We start from the raw sequence: 18219 nt of genomic DNA on the forward strand, positions 1-18219 counted from the left end.
AGGAAAAGATCCTGAAACAGTGAAAGAAGGCGGGGGGGGGGGGGGAGAAAGAGGGGTATGGAGGGGGGGGGGGCGATATAGAAAAAGAACAAGTTGTAAACTGTAACTGTCTCATCTATCACGAACGTACAGTGTAAAAATGTAAAACTTTAATAAAAATATACATTTTTTAAAATGATATCAGTCGATATGACCCACACTCCATCGGATCTTTATCTTTTTTCAACAATAGTGAAATTGAAGCTTGATTCATTGTCTCTGGGATACCCCACTTTTCACTGCACCTTTTCACTGCACAAACCTTCATTACCAGTAGTGGTACCAATTTATCCATAAATTTCTGATAAAATTCCACCAGGAAACCATCTGATCCCGCTGCCTTACCCGTCTGCATCATGCCCGGTGCAATATGGATCCCGCTGCCTTACCCGTCTGCATCATGCCCGGTGCAATATGGATCCCGCTGCCTTACCCGTCTGCATCATGCCCGATGCAATATGGATGCCGCTGCCTTACCCGTCTGCATCATGCCCGGTGCAATATGGATCCCGCTGCCTTACCCGTCTGCATCATGCCCGGTGCAATATGGATCCCGCTGCCTTACCCGTCTGCATCATGCCCGATGCAATATGGATGCCGCTGCCTTACCCGTCTGCATCATGCCCGGTGCAATATGGATCCCGCTGCCTTACCCGTCTGCATCATGCCCGGTGCAATATGGATCCCGCTGCCTTACCCGTCTGCATCATGCCCGGTGCAATATGGATGCCGCTGCCTTACCCGTCTGCATCATGCCCGATGCAATATGGATCCCGCTGCCTTACCCGTCTGCATCATGCCCGATGCAATATGGATCCTGCTGCCTTACCCGTCTGCATCATGCCCGGTGCAATATGGATCCCGCTGCCTTACCCGTCTGCATCATGCCCGGTGCAATATGGATCCCGCTGCCTTACCCGTCTGCATCATGCCCGGTGCAATATGGATTTCCTCGGCACCGATGGGCCCCTTCAGTCTAGCCCTATATTTTGCACATTCCACCCATTCCCTGGGGACTCTGATCGATACAAATTTCTATAAAATTTCTTGAACACCTTATTCACCTGACACCAATCTTCCTGTTTCAACCCAGACCTGTTTAATCTCCTTCGAGACCACCTGACACCCAAGTTGCCTTGCCTACATCTGACTAGCTTTGTCCCCATATTCATACTCCGCCACACTAGCCCATCTTAACTGGCGTACCGCTTTCCTAGTCAATAACAAATTAAACTTAATTTGAAGCTCCTTCCTGCTGATCAATAACTCTGGTGTGGGTTATTCCGCAGAGTCCTCATCCACCTCCCAAATTTTGTCCACTAGTCATTGTTGCTCTTCCCTTACCTCCTTATGCATCTATGCCTTGTATGAGATCATCCCCCCCCGCAAACCCCCCCCCCCCCCCCCCCACTGCACTACTGCCTTTAGAGCTTCCTAAACCATTGAGGGAGAAATCTCCCTGTTATTATTGTGCATCATATATTCATCAATAATTCCACATCTCTTTTCACAAATGCTTGAATCTGCTAACAATCCCACATCACCCGCCAAGCTGGTCTTCAAATCGGCCCCTTCTCCAAGACTATTTCCACCAAGTGTGGGGCATTATCCAAATTAGCGATGGTGGAATAATCCGCTTTCCTTACCCCTGGTAATAGCACCCTCCCTATGATGAATCCTTGAATATACATTGTGAACTGGACAGAAGAAATTTAGTTTAGTTTAGACGTGGTTTCCTGAAGTGATTGTTTTACCTGTTTATTGACAACTTATCGCTTTCTAACTGGGCAGAAGTATTACTCTAACTGAGTAATGATCTCAGTTGTTGGGTCAATTGAGCCCGAAGCTGCACAATGGTTAGCACCATAACTCCCAGCACTAGGGACCTGGGTTCGATTCCCGGCTCGGGTGACTACCTGTGCAGAGTTTGCACTTTCTCCCCGTGTTTGCATGGGTTTCCTCCCATAGTCCTAAATTGTGCAAGTTAGGTGGATTGGCTATGACAAATTGCCCCTTGGTGTCCAGGGATGTACAGGTTAGGTGGGGTTATGGGGATAGAGCGAGGGAGTGGGTCTAGGTAGGTTGTACGTTCAGAGGGATGGTGCAGATTCGACGGTACAAATGGCCTCCTTCTGCACTGTAGAGATTCAGTGATTCTTATGGAATTCTAGAAACTACAATTATTAATATAAGTGGTGTTACCTGCACTAAATTCCATGTTTTGTTTGGAAATTATGGTTTATTATTTGAAGTTTCCTCAATATTTAATGATTACGTAACGAGCCATCTGTTTTGTTTTCTGTAGGGAAGCCAGCAATGAGAGTGTCCAAACATGACTTGGTAAACTTTAATTCAACATCGGTCAGGGTGGATGTGGGAAGTGTTGTGAAAGCGAGGTTGATGGCCAATATCACCATCCTGTGCCAAGTCACTGGTAAGACCGTCTTTAAATTAATGCACATTGTTTCAAACAACAATTGAACAAATCATTCTCTACAATTGTTTTACGCATTTTAGTGTTTTGAGGGGCAGAGATTTCGCATGAATTGTACATTACACAAAATTACCCCAGTTTAGTCAAGAAATCCATTCGTAGCCCTCCAGCTAAAGTGATCCTGCCTCGCTATGTAGTAAAATATTCCTTTGGAAAGTGGTGAAATAGAATTAGTCAACAAAATTCTGAGATTTCTACATGAGGAAATTGTTGCAGTTCTGTGTTTCACATCAGGATAGCACTTGTATGCTTGTAACAAAGTGTACAGATACACACTGATTCTCAAACCAGGTCCGGTGCAGAAGCTTTGAAGTTGTTTTTTGCTGAATTTGTTAGAAAAACGTATTCTCAGCTGTGCCACCAAGAAAGGATTCTGAAAGCTGCCTTTGAGCAGTTTTAGTCGGGGAACTCTTTTACTTCCTGTCCTTCAGTAAGGGAACCCTGACCAGGGTGTTGACTGTGGGAGTGCCAATATACATGCAAACAAGAAGAACTGGCGGAGGATCTGTGCTAAGGAGAGGATTGGCTAGAGGAATATCTTTCACCAGAGTCGACAGATCATGCTGCCTCCGTGGTATCTCAGACAAGATCCATTTCAGTGACATTGCTCAGTAAGGAGACACAAATAGAACACTGACTGACTGCTGTTGTGGCAAAATGACTAACAATATTCTCTGAAACACAGGAAGCTCTTACTGAGGAACACTGAGCTTCCTGTCAAAGTTGCATCATGGTGCATACTTAATTATTTCACTCCACTCGGAGTATCTCAGCTGCTATCCCAGAACCTATCCTGAAGTTTTTCCTGATCTATGATGATACCAAAGATTGGGAGGAAAAAAGTTCCTGGTTGTGCTGCAGTATCATGAGGTTAGATCATGTGGTTTCGCCAAGAAAGAAGCCAGCATCATTCGAATAGACACTAACCTGTTGTCTTCTGGGCCAGTTTTTAAAACCATAAGACATAGGAGCAGAATTAGGCCACTCGGCCCATCGAGTCTGCTCCGCCATTCAATCATGGCTGATTATTTTTCTCATCCCCATTCTCCTGCCTTCTCCCCATAGCCCTGATCCCCTTATTCATCAAGAACCTATCAGTGATTTGGCCTCCACAGAAAACTCCAAAGTATATCATGGAGTTCACCTGACCTATAACTGTTCACTGATTTTGATTACGATGAGCACAAGCCCCTGCCTAACCCTAACCCTGACCTTTCAGGTGTTCAACAGAGGCCTTCAGCACTTTTAATCAAAACTACAAACATAAGTACCCCACACAGCTACAGTAATCTATGTATCACCCTTAATAAATTCCCCCATTTAACTGTTCCAATTTAATAACAAGATCCCATCAACCCATACCCCTCTTTTCCAAGGTGTGGCCCAGCACACGGCACTCAGACCTGGTGTGGATGCTTTTCCTTTCCAAAACAGCAGGTTGGAATTCATTCCAGAAAGCAATTATTTATTTTCAAGTTATCAAGCAGTCTCCAAGTTTGATAAAATGTTCGGGTTTTTTGAGCCAGGTTTCCATCTGAGATCTTCCTGTCCCGTTATAACATCGACTGGGATAATAATAATCTGGGATCTTCCTGTCCCGTTATAACATCGACTAGGATAATAATAATCTGGGATCTTCCTGTCCCGTTATAACATCGACTGGGATAATAATAATCTTTATTAGTGTTACAAGTAGGTTTATATTAACACTGCAATAAAGTTATCTGTAAAAGAAAGAATCCAATACACAAACTCAGGCCAGACAGGACTCACGGCGATAATGTCGTTACCGGTTGTGCACAAGGTCATATTTCATCAGGTTTAATATCTTCATAATTGGCTCAAAAACAGTTTGTGCATTAATATTGCAAATAGGAGTGACCGTCCATATCTCCCAGGACTGAGAGTGACCCCCCCCCCCTGCCCGGACTGAGAGTGACCCCCCCCTGCCCGGACTGAGAGTGACCCCCCCCCCGCCCGGACTGAGAGTGACCCCCCCCCCCGCCCGGACTGAGAGTGACCCCCCTCTGCCCGGACTGAGAGTGACCCCCCGCCCCGCCCGGACTGAGAGTGACCCCCCCCTGCCTGGACTGAGAGTGACCCCCCCCCTGCCTGGACTGAGAGTGAGTCGTCCCCCTGCCCCGGACTGAGAGTGACCCCCCCCCCCGGACTGAGAGTGACCCCCCCCCTGCCTGGACTGAGAGTGACCCCCCACCCTGCCCCGGACTGAGAGTGAGTCATCCCCCCCCCCTGCCCGGACTGAGAGTGAGTCGTCCCCCTGCCCGGACTGAGCGTGACCCCCCCCCCCCCGCCCGGACTGAGAGTGAGTCGTCCCCTGCCCGGACTGAGAGTGACCACCCCCCCCTGCCCGGACTGAGAGTGAGTCGTCCCCCTCCCTGCCCGGACTGAGAGTGAGTCGTCCCCCTGCCCGGACTGAGAGTGACCACCCCCCCCTGCCCGGACTGAGAGTGAGTCCCCCCCCCCCCCTGTCCGGACTGAGAGTGAGTTCCCCCCCCTGCCCGGACTGAGAGTGAGTCCCCCCCCCCACCCCTGCCCGGACTGAGAGTCCCCCCCCCCTGCCCGGACTGAGAGTGACCCCTCCCTGCCCGGACTGAGAGTGACCCCCCCCTGCCCGGACTGAGAGTGAGTCCCCCCACCCTGCCCGGACTGAGAGTGACCACCCCCCTGCCCGGACTGAGAGTGACCCCCCCCCCTGCCCGGACTGAGAGTGACCCCCACCCCCTGCCCGGACTGAGAGTGACCACCCCCCTGCCCGGACTGAGAGTGAGTCCCCCCCTGCCTGGAATGAGAGTGACCACCCCCCTGCCCGGACTGAGAGTGAGTCCCCCCCTGCCTGGAATGAGAGTGACCACCCCGGCCCGGACTGAGAGTGAGTCACCCCCTGCCCGGATTGAGAGTGACCCCCCCCTGCCCGGACTGAGAGTGACCCCCCCCTGCCCGGACTGAGAGTGACCCCCCCCTGCCCCGGACTGAGAGTGACCCCCCCCCTGCCCGGACTGAGAGTGACACCCCCCCCCCGCGCCGGACTGAGAGTGATCCCCCCCCCTGCACGGACTGAGAGTGACTCCCCCCCCCTGCCCGGACTGAGAGTGACCCCCCCCTGCCCGGACTGAGAGTGACCCCCCCCTGGCCCGGACTGAGAGTGACCCCCCCCCTGCCCGGACTGAGAGTGACCCCCCCTGCCCGGACTGAGAGTGACCCCCCCCCCCGCCCGGACTGAGAGTGACCCCCCCCTGCCCGGACTGAGAGTGACCCCCCGCCCCGCCCGGACTGAGAGTGACCCCCCCCTGCCTGGACTGAGAGTGACCCCCCCCCTGCCCGGACTGAGAGTGAGTCGTCCCCCTGCCCCGGACTGAGAGTGACCCCTCCCCCCCGGACTGAGAGTGACCCCCCCCCCTGCCTGGACTGAGAGTGACCCCCCACCCTGCCCCGGACTGAGAGTGAGTCATCCCCCCCCCCTGCCCGGACTGAGAGTGAGTCGTCCCCCTGCCCGGACTGAGCGTGACCCCCCCCCCCCCGCCCGGACTGAGAGTGAGTCGTCCCCTGCCCGGACTGAGAGTGACCACCCCCCCCTGCCCGGACTGAGAGTGAGTCGTCCCCCCCCCTGCCCGGACTGAGAGTGAGTCGTCCCCCTGCCCGGACTGAGAGTGACCACCCCCCCCTGCCCGGACTGAGAGTGACCCCCCCCTGCCCGGACTGAGAGTGACCCCCCGCCCCGCCCGGACTGAGAGTGACCCCCCCCTGCCTGGACTGAGAGTGACCCCCCCCCTGCCCGGACTGAGAGTGAGTCGTCCCCCTGCCCCGGACTGAGAGTGACCCCCCCCCCCGGACTGAGAGTGACCCCCCCCCTGCCTGGACTGAGAGTGACCCCCCACCCTGCCCCGGACTGAGAGTGAGTCATCCCCCCCCCCTGCCCGGACTGAGAGTGAGTCGTCCCCCTGCCCGGACTGAGCGTGACCCCCCCCCCCGCCCGAACTGAGAGTGAGTCGTCCCCTGCCCGGACTGAGAGTGACCACCCCCCCTGCCCGGACTGAGAGTGAGTCGTCCCCCCCCCTGCCCGGACTGAGAGTGAGTCGTCCCCCTGCCCGGACTGAGAGTGACCACCCCCCCCTGCCCGGACTGAGAGTGAGTCCCCCCCCCCCCCTGTCCGGACTGAGAGTGAGTTCCCCCCCCTGCCCGGACTGAGAGTGAGTCCCCCCCCCCCCCCTGCCCGGACTGAGAGTCCCCCCCCCCTGCCCGGACTGAGAGTGACCCCTCCCTGCCCGGACTGAGAGTGACCCCCCCCTGCCCGGACTGAGAGTGAGTCCCCCCACCCTGCCCGGACTGAGAGTGACCACCCCCCTGCCCGGACTGAGAGTGACCCCCCCCCCTGCCCGGACTGAGAGTGACCCCCACCCCCTGCCCGGACTGAGAGTGACCACCCCCCTGCCCGGACTGAGAGTGAGTCCCCCCCTGCCTGGAATGAGAGTGACCACCCCCCTGCCCGGACTGAGAGTGAGTCCCCCCCCTGCCTGGAATGAGAGTGACCACCCCGGCCCGGACTGAGAGTGAGTCCCCCCCTGCCCGGACTGAGAGTGACCCCCCCCTGCCCGGACTGAGAGTGACCCCCCCCTGCCCGGACTGAGAGTGACCCCCCCCTGCCCCGGACTGAGAGTGACCCCCCCCCCGCCCGGACTGAGAGTGACACCCCCCCCCGCGCCGGACTGAGAGTGATCCCCCCCCCTGCACGGACTGAGAGTGACTCCCCCCCCCTGCCCGGACTGAGAGTGACCCCCCCCTGCCCGGACTGAGAGTGACCCCCCCCTGGCCCGGACTGAGAGTGACCCCCCCCCTGCCTCGGACTGAGAGAGACACCCCCTCTGCCCCGGACTGAGAGAGACCCTCCCCAGCCTCGGACTGAGAGTGACCCCCCCTCTGCCTCGGACTGAGAGTGAACACCCCTCTGCCCCGGACTGAGAGTGACCCCCCCCCGCCCGGACTGAGAGTGACCCGCCCCGGACTGAGAGTGACCCCCGCGGCCTGAGAGTGATCCCCCGGACTGAGAGTGACCCCCCCTCCGGACTGAGAGTGACCCCCCACGGACTGAGAGTGACCCCCCTCCGCCCCGGAGAGTGACCCCCCCTCCGGACTGAGAGTGACCCCCCCTGCCCGGACTGAGAGTGACCCCCTCCGGACTGAGAGTCACCCCCCCAGACTGAGAGTGACCCCCTCTGGACTGAGAGTGACCCCCCCCGGCCCGGACTGAGGTGACCCCCCATGCCCGGACTGAGAGTGACCCCCCCCTGCCCCGGACTGAGAGTGAACCCCCCCCTGCCCCGGACTGAGAGTGACCCCCCCCCTGCCCGGACTGAGAGTGACCCCCCCCGCCCGGACTGAGAGTGACCCCCCCCCTGTCCAGGACTGAGAGTGACCCCCCCGCCTGGACTGAGAGAGACACCCCCCCGCCCGGACTGAGAGTGACCCCCCCCCCGCCCGGACTGAGAGTGACCCCCATCTGCCCCGGAGAGTGACCCCCCCCAGACTGAGAGTGACCCCCCCCCTCTGGACTGAGAGTGAACCCCCCCCTGTCCCGGACTGAGAGTGACCCCGCCCGGACTGAGAGTGACCCCCCCTGTCCCGGACTGTGAGTGACCCCCCCCGCCCGGACTGAGAGAGACCCCCCACCGCTCGGACTGAGAGTGACCCCCCCCCGCCCCGGAGAGTGACCCCCCCCCTGGACTGAGAGTGACCACCTCCCGGACTGAGAGTGACCACCTCCCGGACTGAGAGTGACCCCCCCCGGACTGAGAGTGACCCCCCCGGACTGAGAGTCACCCCCTCCGGACTGAGAGTGACCCCACCCCCCAGACTGAGAGTGACCCCCCCCCCAGACTGAGAGTGACCCCCCCGGACTGAGAGTGACCCCCTCCGGACTGAGAGTGACCCCCCTCCGGACTGAGAGTGACCCACTCCGGACTGAGAGTGACCCCCCCCCGGACTGAGAGTGACCCCCCCTGGACTGAGAGTGACCCCCCCCGGACTGAGAGTGACCCCCCCCGGACTGAGAGTGACCCTCCCCCTGGACTGAGAGTGACCCCCCCCAGACTGAGAGTGACCCCCCCCGGACTGAGAGTGACCCCCCCCGGACTGAGAGTGACCCCCCCCCGGACTGAGAGTGGCCCGCCCCCCGGACTGAGAGTGACCCCCCCCCGGACTGAGAGTGACCCCCCCCCCCGACTGAGAGTGACCCCCCCCGGACTGAGAGTGACACCACCCCAGACTGAGAGTGACCCCCTCTGGACTGTGAGTGACCCCCCCTGGACTGAGAGTGAACCCCCCCCGGACTGAAAGTGACCCCCCCCGGACTGAGAGTGACCCCCCCCGGACTGAGAGTGACCCCCCCCCCGACTGAGAGTGACCCCCCCCGGACTGAGAGTGACACCACCCCAGACTGAGAGTGACCCCCTCTGGACTGTGAGTGACCCCCCCCTGGACTGAGAGTGAACCCCCCCCGGACTGAAAGTGACCCCCCCCGGACTGAGAGTGACCCCCCCCCGGACTGAGAGTGACCCCCCCCCGGACTGAGAGTGCCCCCCCTGGACTGAGAGTGACCCTCCCCCGGACTGAGAGTGACCCCCCCCGGACTGAGAGTGACACACCCCCGGACTGAGAGTGACCCCCCCCCCGGACTGAGAGTGACACCCCCCGGACTGAGAGTGCCCCCCCTGGACTGAGAGTGACCCTCCCCCGGACTGAGAGTGACCCCCCCCGGACTGAGAGTGACACAGCCCCGGACTGAGAGTGACCCCCCCCCCCGGACTGAGAGTGACACCCCCCGGACTGAGAGTGACCCCCCGGACTGAGAGTGACCCCTCCCGGACTGAGAGTGACCCCCCCCCGGACTGAGAGTGACCCCCCCCCCCCCCGGACTGAGAGTGACCCCTCCCGGACTGAGAGTGACCCCCCCCCGGACTGAGAGTGACCCCCCCCCGGACTGAGAGTGCCCCCCCCCGGACTGAGAGTGACCCCCCCCCACCCCCGGGTAAGGTCTGAGTATCCGAAGCCTCTGAATCTTTGGAAGATCCCAGACAGGGAATCAGTGAATTGCGAGTTTAAAGTTTGGGAACTTTGGGCAGGTGTTTGTGCCTCAGGACCCCTGCCCATCGCCCCGTTACCTCGCTCTCTGATTGGCTGCTTGGAGCTTGAGACATGATAAAACTTGTAAACTTTTTTTGCAAAGACTTTGCTGCCCTCTGCTGGAGCCATTTGTGATGGAAACGGACTTGACACAGGGCTGTTCCCAGGATGTCCCCCTCAGCCACCACTCAGCTCAACATCGTTCCTTAAATACCCTTTTTCCTTTCGTCTTCAATTCCATTCTCCTCAGTACTTCTTTGAGCTCATTGTTTCCAACATATAAAAGTCTTTCAGGTTTTCCCATTGCCTCTCCTTTCAGGTGAAAAACAATTTAATATATCTCCTAATGCAAAATTTAAAAAAACAATCAATTTACTTGTAAATCTGCTTTACCACAACTCTGATTACAAATGCGAGCATCCACCAGCAATCTCACCCCTGGCCAATAGCAGGCTGTCCCCATCGCTGAAAAACACACCCCAGGGAGGACGCAGATAATCCCACCCATTGGGCCTGTGCCTGACTGGTGGTAGTTGCTTGTGTCTCCAGATACTCTGCAAGAGGGGGCACATTAATCGTGTGTTTCCTCCTTCTGCCCTCTTTTCCATTAAGCAGGAATTTGGCTCTTTGGAAACTCCATGAATTGATTTTAATTCAACACACATTGCAGCCAGATGTTGTTGAATTCCAGATGCTCAGAGCTGCTGTGAATTCATGTCACCTCCTCCCTCCATCTACTAATACATGAAGGGATGGTGGGAGGAGCAGTTTCTGTAAATACACCTGACACAAACCAGTCTATTTTTGATGCCTTGACAACAAATGTTAGAAATCACTTCCAGGGTTGGTTTGATCACCACTGCAACATGGACAACAAATGCATTTTATAATGTTAAACCGAATGTTACTGAATTCCATGTTTCTCTGTGGTCTGGATTGTAGTTCAGTAAGAAGTTTTACACCAGGTTAAAGTCCAACAGGTTTGTTTCGATGTCACTAGCTTTCGGAGCGCTGCTCCTTCCTCAGGTGAATGAAGAGGTCTGTTCCAGAAACATATATATAGACAAATTCAAAGATGCCAAACAATGCTTGGAATGCGAGCATTAGCAGGTGATAAATCTTTACAGATCCAGAGATGGGGTAACCCCAGGTTAAAGAGGTGTGAATTGCATCAAGCCAGGACAGTTGGTAGGATTTTGCAGGCCATATGGTGGGGGATGAATGTAATGCGACATGAATCCCAGGTCCCGGTTGAGGCCGCACTCATGTGTGCGGAACTTGGCTATAAGTTTCTGCTCGGCGATTCTGCGTTGTCGCGGGTCCTGAAGGCTGCCTTGGAGAACGCTTACCCGGAGATCAGAGGCTGAATGCCCTTGACTGCTGAAGTGTTCCCCGACTGGAAGGGAACATTCCTGCCTGGTGATTGTTGCGCGATGTCCGTTCATTCGTTGTCGCAGCGTCTGCATGGTCTCGCCAATGTACCATATACCAGCATCCCCCATGACGACGGCATTGCTGCAACAGCCTCAGTACTCAACACCGACAACTGCCAATCTCCAGACGCAATTCTGCAACTCATCCGCTTCATTCTGGATCACAACGTCTTCACCTTCGACAACAAGGTCTTCATCCAGACACACGGAACAGCCATGGGGACCAAATTCGCACCCCAATACGCCAACATCTTCATGCACAAGTTTGAACAAGACCTACTCACCGCACAGGACCTTCAACCGACGTTATACACCAGATACATCGATGACATTTTTTTCCTTTGGACCCACGGCGAAGAATCACTGAAACGACTACACGATGACATCAATAAGTTCCATCCAACCATCAGACTCACCATGGACTACTCTCCAAAATCAGTTGCATTCTTGGACACAATCGTCTCCATCAAGGACGGTCACCTCAGCACTTCGCTTTACCGCAAACCTCCGGATAACCTCATGATGCTCCACTTCTCCAGCTTCCACCCTAAACACATTAAAGAAGCCATCCCCTATGGACAAGCTCTCCGTATACACAGGATCTGCTCAGACGAGGAGGAGCATAACAGACATCTACAGACATTGAAAGATGCCCTCGTACAAACGGGATATGGCGCTCGACTCATCGATCGACAGTTCCAACGCGCCACAGCGAAAAACCGGACCAACCTCCTCAGAAGACAAACATGGGACACAACCGACAGAATACCCTTCGTCGTCCAGTACTTTCCCGGAGCGGAGAAACTACGACATCTTCTTCACAGCCTTCAACACGTCATCGATGAAGATGAACATCTTGCCAAGGTCATCCCCACACCCCCACTACTTGCCTTCAAACAACCGCGCAACCTCAAACGAACCATTGTTTGCAGCAAACTACCCAGCCTTCAGAACAGTGACCACGACACCACACAACCCTGTCATAGCAATCTCTGCAAGACGTGCCAGATCATCGACATGGATACCACTATTACACGTGAGAACACCACCCACCAGGTACGCGGTACATACTCGTGCGACTCGGCCAATGTTGTCTACCTCATACGCTGCAGGAGAGGATGTCCCGAAGCGTGGTACATTGGCGAGACCATGCAGACGCTGCAACAACGAATGAACGGACATCGTGCGACAATCACCAGGCAGGAATGTTCCCTTCCAGTCGGGGAACACTTCAGCAGCCAAGGGCATTCAGCCTCTGATCTCCGGGTAAGCGTTCTCCAAGGCGGCCTTCAGGACGCGCGACAACGCAGAATCGCCGAGCAGAAGCTTATAGCCAAGTTCCGCACACATGAGTGCGGCCTCAACCGGGACCTGGGATTCATGTCGCATTACATTCATCCCCCACCATCTGGCCTGCGAAATCCTACCAACTGTCCTGGCTTGACACAATTCACACCTCTTTAACCTGGGGTTACCCCATCTCTGGATCTGTAAAGATTTAATCACCTGCTAATGCTTGCATTCCAAGCATTGTCTGGCATCTTTGAATCTGTCTATATATATGTGAAAATGAAATGAAATGAAATGAAAATGAAAATCGCTTATTGTCACAAGTAGGCTTCAAATGAAGTTACTGTGAAAAGCCCCTAGTCGCCACATTCCGGCGCCTGTTCGGGGAGGCTGTTATGGGAATCGAACCGTGCTGCTGGCCTGCCTTGGTCGCTTTCAAAGCCAGCGATTTAGCCCTGTGCTAAACAGCCCATATATGTTTCTGGAACATACCTCTTCATTCGCCTGAGGAAGGAGCAGCCCTCCGAAAGCTAGTGACATCGAAACAAACCTGTTGGACTTTAACCTGGTGTTGTAAAACTTCTCACTGTGCTCACCCCAGTCCAACGCCGGCATCTCCACATCATGGATTATAGTTGTTTGAGCTCCCAGTGATTCTCTACAGTGTCATTCCTCCTCAATATTATTCTCCGAATTGTGAAGGTAAATAGTTTACAAAGAAATGGGAGTGAGATTTCCAGGGCAGTAGCAATGTTTTACAAACCAAACATTTGTAACCTTCAGTAATTAAACTGTTACTTAAACCCTTGAATGGTTGTTGAGAATAACGAGACAGCACCCTCGACAGTGATTGTATTTATAAATATACACATATATATCGTAATTTATAGTTGTACATGTTCACATTTGCTTCCTTATTATAATTTTGGCCATACAAACTTGAAAATACAGAGGAAAATATGGTCCTAAAGTTCTAGAAGTTTAAAGAAATGATTACAAGATGCAGAAATGGGTATGTTGCCCTAATTGGCCCGCACAAGCTTCTTTGCAATTTCTTTGTAGTAAATTGCCTGATTATCAAGTGTTGGAATAACCAATGTTAGCACCTGGATTATGGACCGAGTAAACAAGTACAGATAAACTCACTCAGAAAGACTGGGAAAATCATTCATTTACCACTCGAGGAAATCCAAACGCACACATTCAGGTGGATCTGATTTGATTTACTATGTAGAGCCACCTTTACCTTTTGAGTGTTTAACATATATAATTTGCATATATAGCAAAATGTCTTTATAATTTATCCTCAAAATTTAAAAGGAAGTTATATTTATTTTCACTCTTTGTGGCCTTATTGTTTTGTAGCTGTTCCTGGGCCAAGTATCAGCTGGAAAAAGGAGCAGGGCCCACTTGATGGGAACATTCAGGTTTCCCAGAATGGAGATCTCACAATAATTAATGCCACTTTAGCAAATCAGGGATTATATTCTTGTCACGCATCAAACACTCTTGGCCATGTGACAGCAACAACAAGTCTGCTATTACAAGGTAAGAAAATTCATTTCTTCAGGACATCAAATTTTATTAATTAATCAGCATTATTATAAATTTCTAATGATTAGGAACAGTCCTGGCGGAGGGCAGCACTCTGCATTCTCATTGCTCCCTCCATCATCTCTCCGTCTTCAAACATTCTGTTTCCACTATCGACTGATTCCTGTGATTTATTGCAATTGATAATTGTTCCTCTGCTTATGGTGGGTCGCCTGTCTCAAAATGTAATCATTTTTATGTCAGATTTTGTTGTGTTCCTCTGGGCTCGAAAAAAATGGTCCAAGTCACTTCCACCCCCACCCCAGCCAGTCCTCCCCCACCTCGCCTCCCTGCCGCACCACCCTCACTATCCCCACCACCTCCAACTTTTACTTTCTTTCTCCCTCATCCTCGCTTCCTTCATGTTGACAGGACTAGAAAAGTGTGGCGACGAGGAGAGATTGGATAGGTTGGGGTTATTTTCCTACAAAGAAGGCTGAGGGGTGACTTAATTGAGGTGTTCAAAATTATGAGGGGAAGTGATCGAGTGGACAGGATAAAATTGTTTCCCTTGGTGGAGAATTCTAGAAGCAGGGGCATAGATTCAGGGTAAGAGGCAGAAGGTGTAGAGGGGACAAGAGGAAGAACTTTCACAGAGGGGAGTGGGAGTCTGGAATTCGCTGCCCGAGTTGGTGTTGGAGGCAGAGACTCTAAACTCGTTTTAAAACTACCTGGATCTGCAGCTTAAGTGCTCTAAGCTACAGGGCGATGGACCGGGAGCAGGAAGGTGGGATTAGAAAGGACACCTGGGGGTCCTCGGGCTGGCATGGACAAGGTGGACCGAATGGCCTCCTTCTGTGCTGTAACTTTCCTATGGTTCTATGGTTCTATCAGTCCTGCCTTCCTCGCTCTCCTTTGCAGCGCTACCCTCCCTGTCGTATCCCTCGCTCTCCTTTCCTCCACCTTTCCTGTCCCATGTCCTGCTCTTCCCGTTCTCTTCCTTTCTGTTCCGACTTTGTCCCTGCCTCCATCCCCCTTGTCCATTTAATTCCATGTTAACATTGAGGTCAAAGTGATGATGATAATTGTTCAGCACCAGGGGCGAAATTCTCCGGAAACGGCGCGATGTCCGCCGACTGGCGCCCAAAACGGCGCAAATCAGACGGCAATCGCGCCGCCCCAAAGGTGCGGAATGCTCCGCATCTTTGGGGGCCGAGCCCCAACCTTAAGGGGCTAGGTCGGCGCCGGACGAATTTCCGCCCCGCCAGCTGGCGGAAAAGGCCTTTGGTACCCCGCCAGCTGGCGCGGAAATGACATCTCCGGGCGGCGCATGCGCGGGAGCGTCAGCGGCCGCTCACGGCATCCCCGCGCATGCGCAGTGGAGGGAGTCTCTTTCGCCTCCGCCATGGTGGAGACCGTGGCGGAGGCAGAAGGGAAAGAGTGGGCCCTTCGCAGGCCGATCGCGGGCCAGGCCACCATGGGGGCACCCCCCGGGGCCAGATTGCCCCGCGCCCCCCCAGGACCCCGGAGCCCGCCCGCGCCGCCTTGTCCCGCCGGTAAGGTAGGTGGTTTAATTTACGCCGGCGGGGCAGGCATTTTAGCGGTGGGACTTTGGCCCATCCGGGCCGGAGAATTGAGCGGGGAGGCCCGCCAACCGGTGCGGCGCGATTCCCGCCCCCGCCGAATCTCCGGTGCCGGAGACTTCGGCAACCGGCGGGGGCGGGATTCACGCCAGCCCCCGGCGATTCTCCGACCCGGCGGGGGGTCGAAGAATCTCGCCCCAAATTCTCAGCCTTTTGTTTTGTTTTATTTTTTGTGGTAGTTGATATTCTTCGATGTTCTGTTTCTACAAAAGGTTTTTCGTCGTGTCCATGGTTACTGCGACTGTTTGATGTGAGGAAATCGAACAGTGCAGTCTGTGCCGAGTGTTTCAATAAGTTTATGATCTTATTATAAAATGTGCAGGTGTAGTTTCTGATGAGGAAGCATGGTTCAGTAACATCATGCCAAACGTCACTAGCAGTTTAACTATCTGATTTCTGCCCTTCTTTCAGTTAAACACATTCTAATCAACATTCAATACATTACAGATCCACCAAGAGTTTCTCCAGAATTAAAGGACTTAGTCCCACAGTTTGCACTGACTGGGTCTGGTGTCCACACAATATTTGCTACCGTTCCTGGGAAGAAAGAAGTGTTGAGTTCTGGAAGCAGTGTTCTGGTTGGTAAGTGACGTATTTTATGGAATTGTGTCATTCGTTATATAAAATGCCCATCTATTCCAATCCTCGCTCAGCAATTAACGATAGATGAGATTGCAGTGATCCCACTTCGAAATTCCTAAATTACTACTTGGCGTGGCACCAGCGAAGAGAATGGTGGAGCGGAAGGGTCATCATGGTCTGCCACACTGTGGAGCAGTCGATGGGCTTTTTAAGGGAGAGTTTCGGCAACAGTGAGAAGAGATGCATGAGGACTGGTCCAGGGTGATTGCGGGGGGGGTCTCTTTGCCGGTCTTTGGATCAGGTGAGAAGCTCCTGGAGTCGCAAGGTCTGTCCATCGTCTAAAAATGAGAAATTCATTGGTCACCGGTCCGTTTTCATTCGTTTCAATTTATCTGTTGGATGTAACCAAGAAATTCTGGACCTAACAATTTTGGGAAATAATGGATTTTGACTGGCTGCACAGGAATGGGAAGGAAGAAGATTGAAACTTGATGGGATGATGCCAATATTTGTATGTTTCAAAGCAGCAGTTCTGATCATTACCATTTCTCATTTTAGGCTGTCCCATTAAAGGCCATCCAAAAGCCAGTATCAGTTGGCTGCATAATGGCAAAAGCATAAAGCAAGGGTTAGGACAGAAATATCACATCCTCGCTTCACAACACATCCTTCAAATCCTCATCATCACAAAGGGACACGGAGGTAATTACAGCTGCATAGCTCTAAATGAAGTTGGCAACCTCACACTACAGGTTACACTGGAGATAGCAGGTATGTTTCTGATATAAAATGTTAGTGACATGTGTTATTATTTTGGCACTGCTCTCCCAAGGATATACTCCATCCCTTTCTCTTCAAACAGTTACTAAAGGTTGGCGGAATTTTAGAAAACACAGAAACGTATTTTCATACCAGATTCCCGGGATGGCAGGATTGTCGGATGAGGAGAGATTGGGTTGACTGGGCCTACATTCACTGGAATTTAGAAGAATGAGAGGCGATCGGAGTGAAATGTATAAAACCCTGACAGGGCCGGACAGACTGAGTGCAGGGATGATGTTTCCTGTGACTGGGGGAGGGAGGGGCGAGGTCTAGAACAAGAGGTCATATTGACTGGATAGGGGGTTGGCCATTTAATCAGGGGTAAGGGGGAGAAGGGAGGAGAATGGGGATGAGAAAAGAGGTCCTGCCGTTTATCCTGTATTCCCTTGTCTTGTTTGTCCTGCCCAAGTGCATCACCTCAGACTTACACGGATTGAATTCCATTTGCCACTGATCAGCCCATCTGATCAGCCCGTCTATATCCTCCTGTAATCGAAGACTATCCTCCTCGCTATTTACCACAACACCAATTTGCGTATCATCCACAAACTTACTGATCAACCCTCCTACATTCATACCTAAATCATTTGTATAAACCACAAACAGCAAGGGCCCAACACTGATCCCTGCCGGACCCCATTGGACACAGGCTTCCAGTCAGAAAAACACCCCTCGACCATCACCCTCTGCTTCCTGCCACTCAGCCAATTCTGGATCCAAAAATCCTTGCATCCCATGGGCTCTTATCTTCGCTTTCAGTCTCCCATGTGGAACCTTATCAAAAGCCTTGCTGAAGTCCAAGTAGACCACGTCAAATACATTTCCCTCATCTACACACCTGGTCACTCAAAAAATTCAATCAAATTGGTCAGACATGACCTCCCCTTAACAAAACCACGCGGACTGTTCCTGATTAATCCCGGCCTAACCAAATACAGATTAATTCTGTGTCTCAGAATTGCTTCCAATAGTTTCCTCACCACTGAGGTCAGACTGACCGGCCTGTAGCTTCCTGCTTTATCCCTTCCTCCCTTCTTGAATAATGGAACCACGTTGACTATCCTCCAGTCCTCCGGCACCTCTCCTGTGGCCAGAGAGGAATTGAAAATTATTGCCAGCGCCCCTGCTATTTCCCCCCTTGCCCCACTCAACACCCCAGGATACATTTCATCTGGCCCTGGAGATTTATCTACCTTTAACCCTGCCAGACCACTCAGAACCTCCCCTCTGTCTGTGTTAATCTCTT

The 18219-nt window shown here is 53.5% G+C and overlaps 1 protein-coding gene across 1 annotated transcript in view; it reads left to right on the forward strand.

The window, feature by feature from the left end:
• Positions 1-18219, forward strand: part of LOC140429922 (ADAMTS-like protein 1) — a 489170-nt gene that overhangs the window by 438598 nt on the left and 32353 nt on the right. Inside the window, exons 21-24 of the mRNA XM_072517517.1 lie at positions 2345-2473; positions 13759-13941; positions 16017-16151; positions 16710-16922. Coding sequence (XP_072373618.1) covers positions 2345-2473; positions 13759-13941; positions 16017-16151; positions 16710-16922 — 660 coding nt within the window. The remainder of the gene's footprint in view (positions 1-2344; positions 2474-13758; positions 13942-16016; positions 16152-16709; positions 16923-18219) is intronic.

The sequence above is a fragment of the Scyliorhinus torazame genome, chromosome 9 (assembly GCF_047496885.1).
Source record: "Scyliorhinus torazame isolate Kashiwa2021f chromosome 9, sScyTor2.1, whole genome shotgun sequence".
Lineage (NCBI taxonomy): Eukaryota > Metazoa > Chordata > Chondrichthyes > Carcharhiniformes > Scyliorhinidae > Scyliorhinus > Scyliorhinus torazame.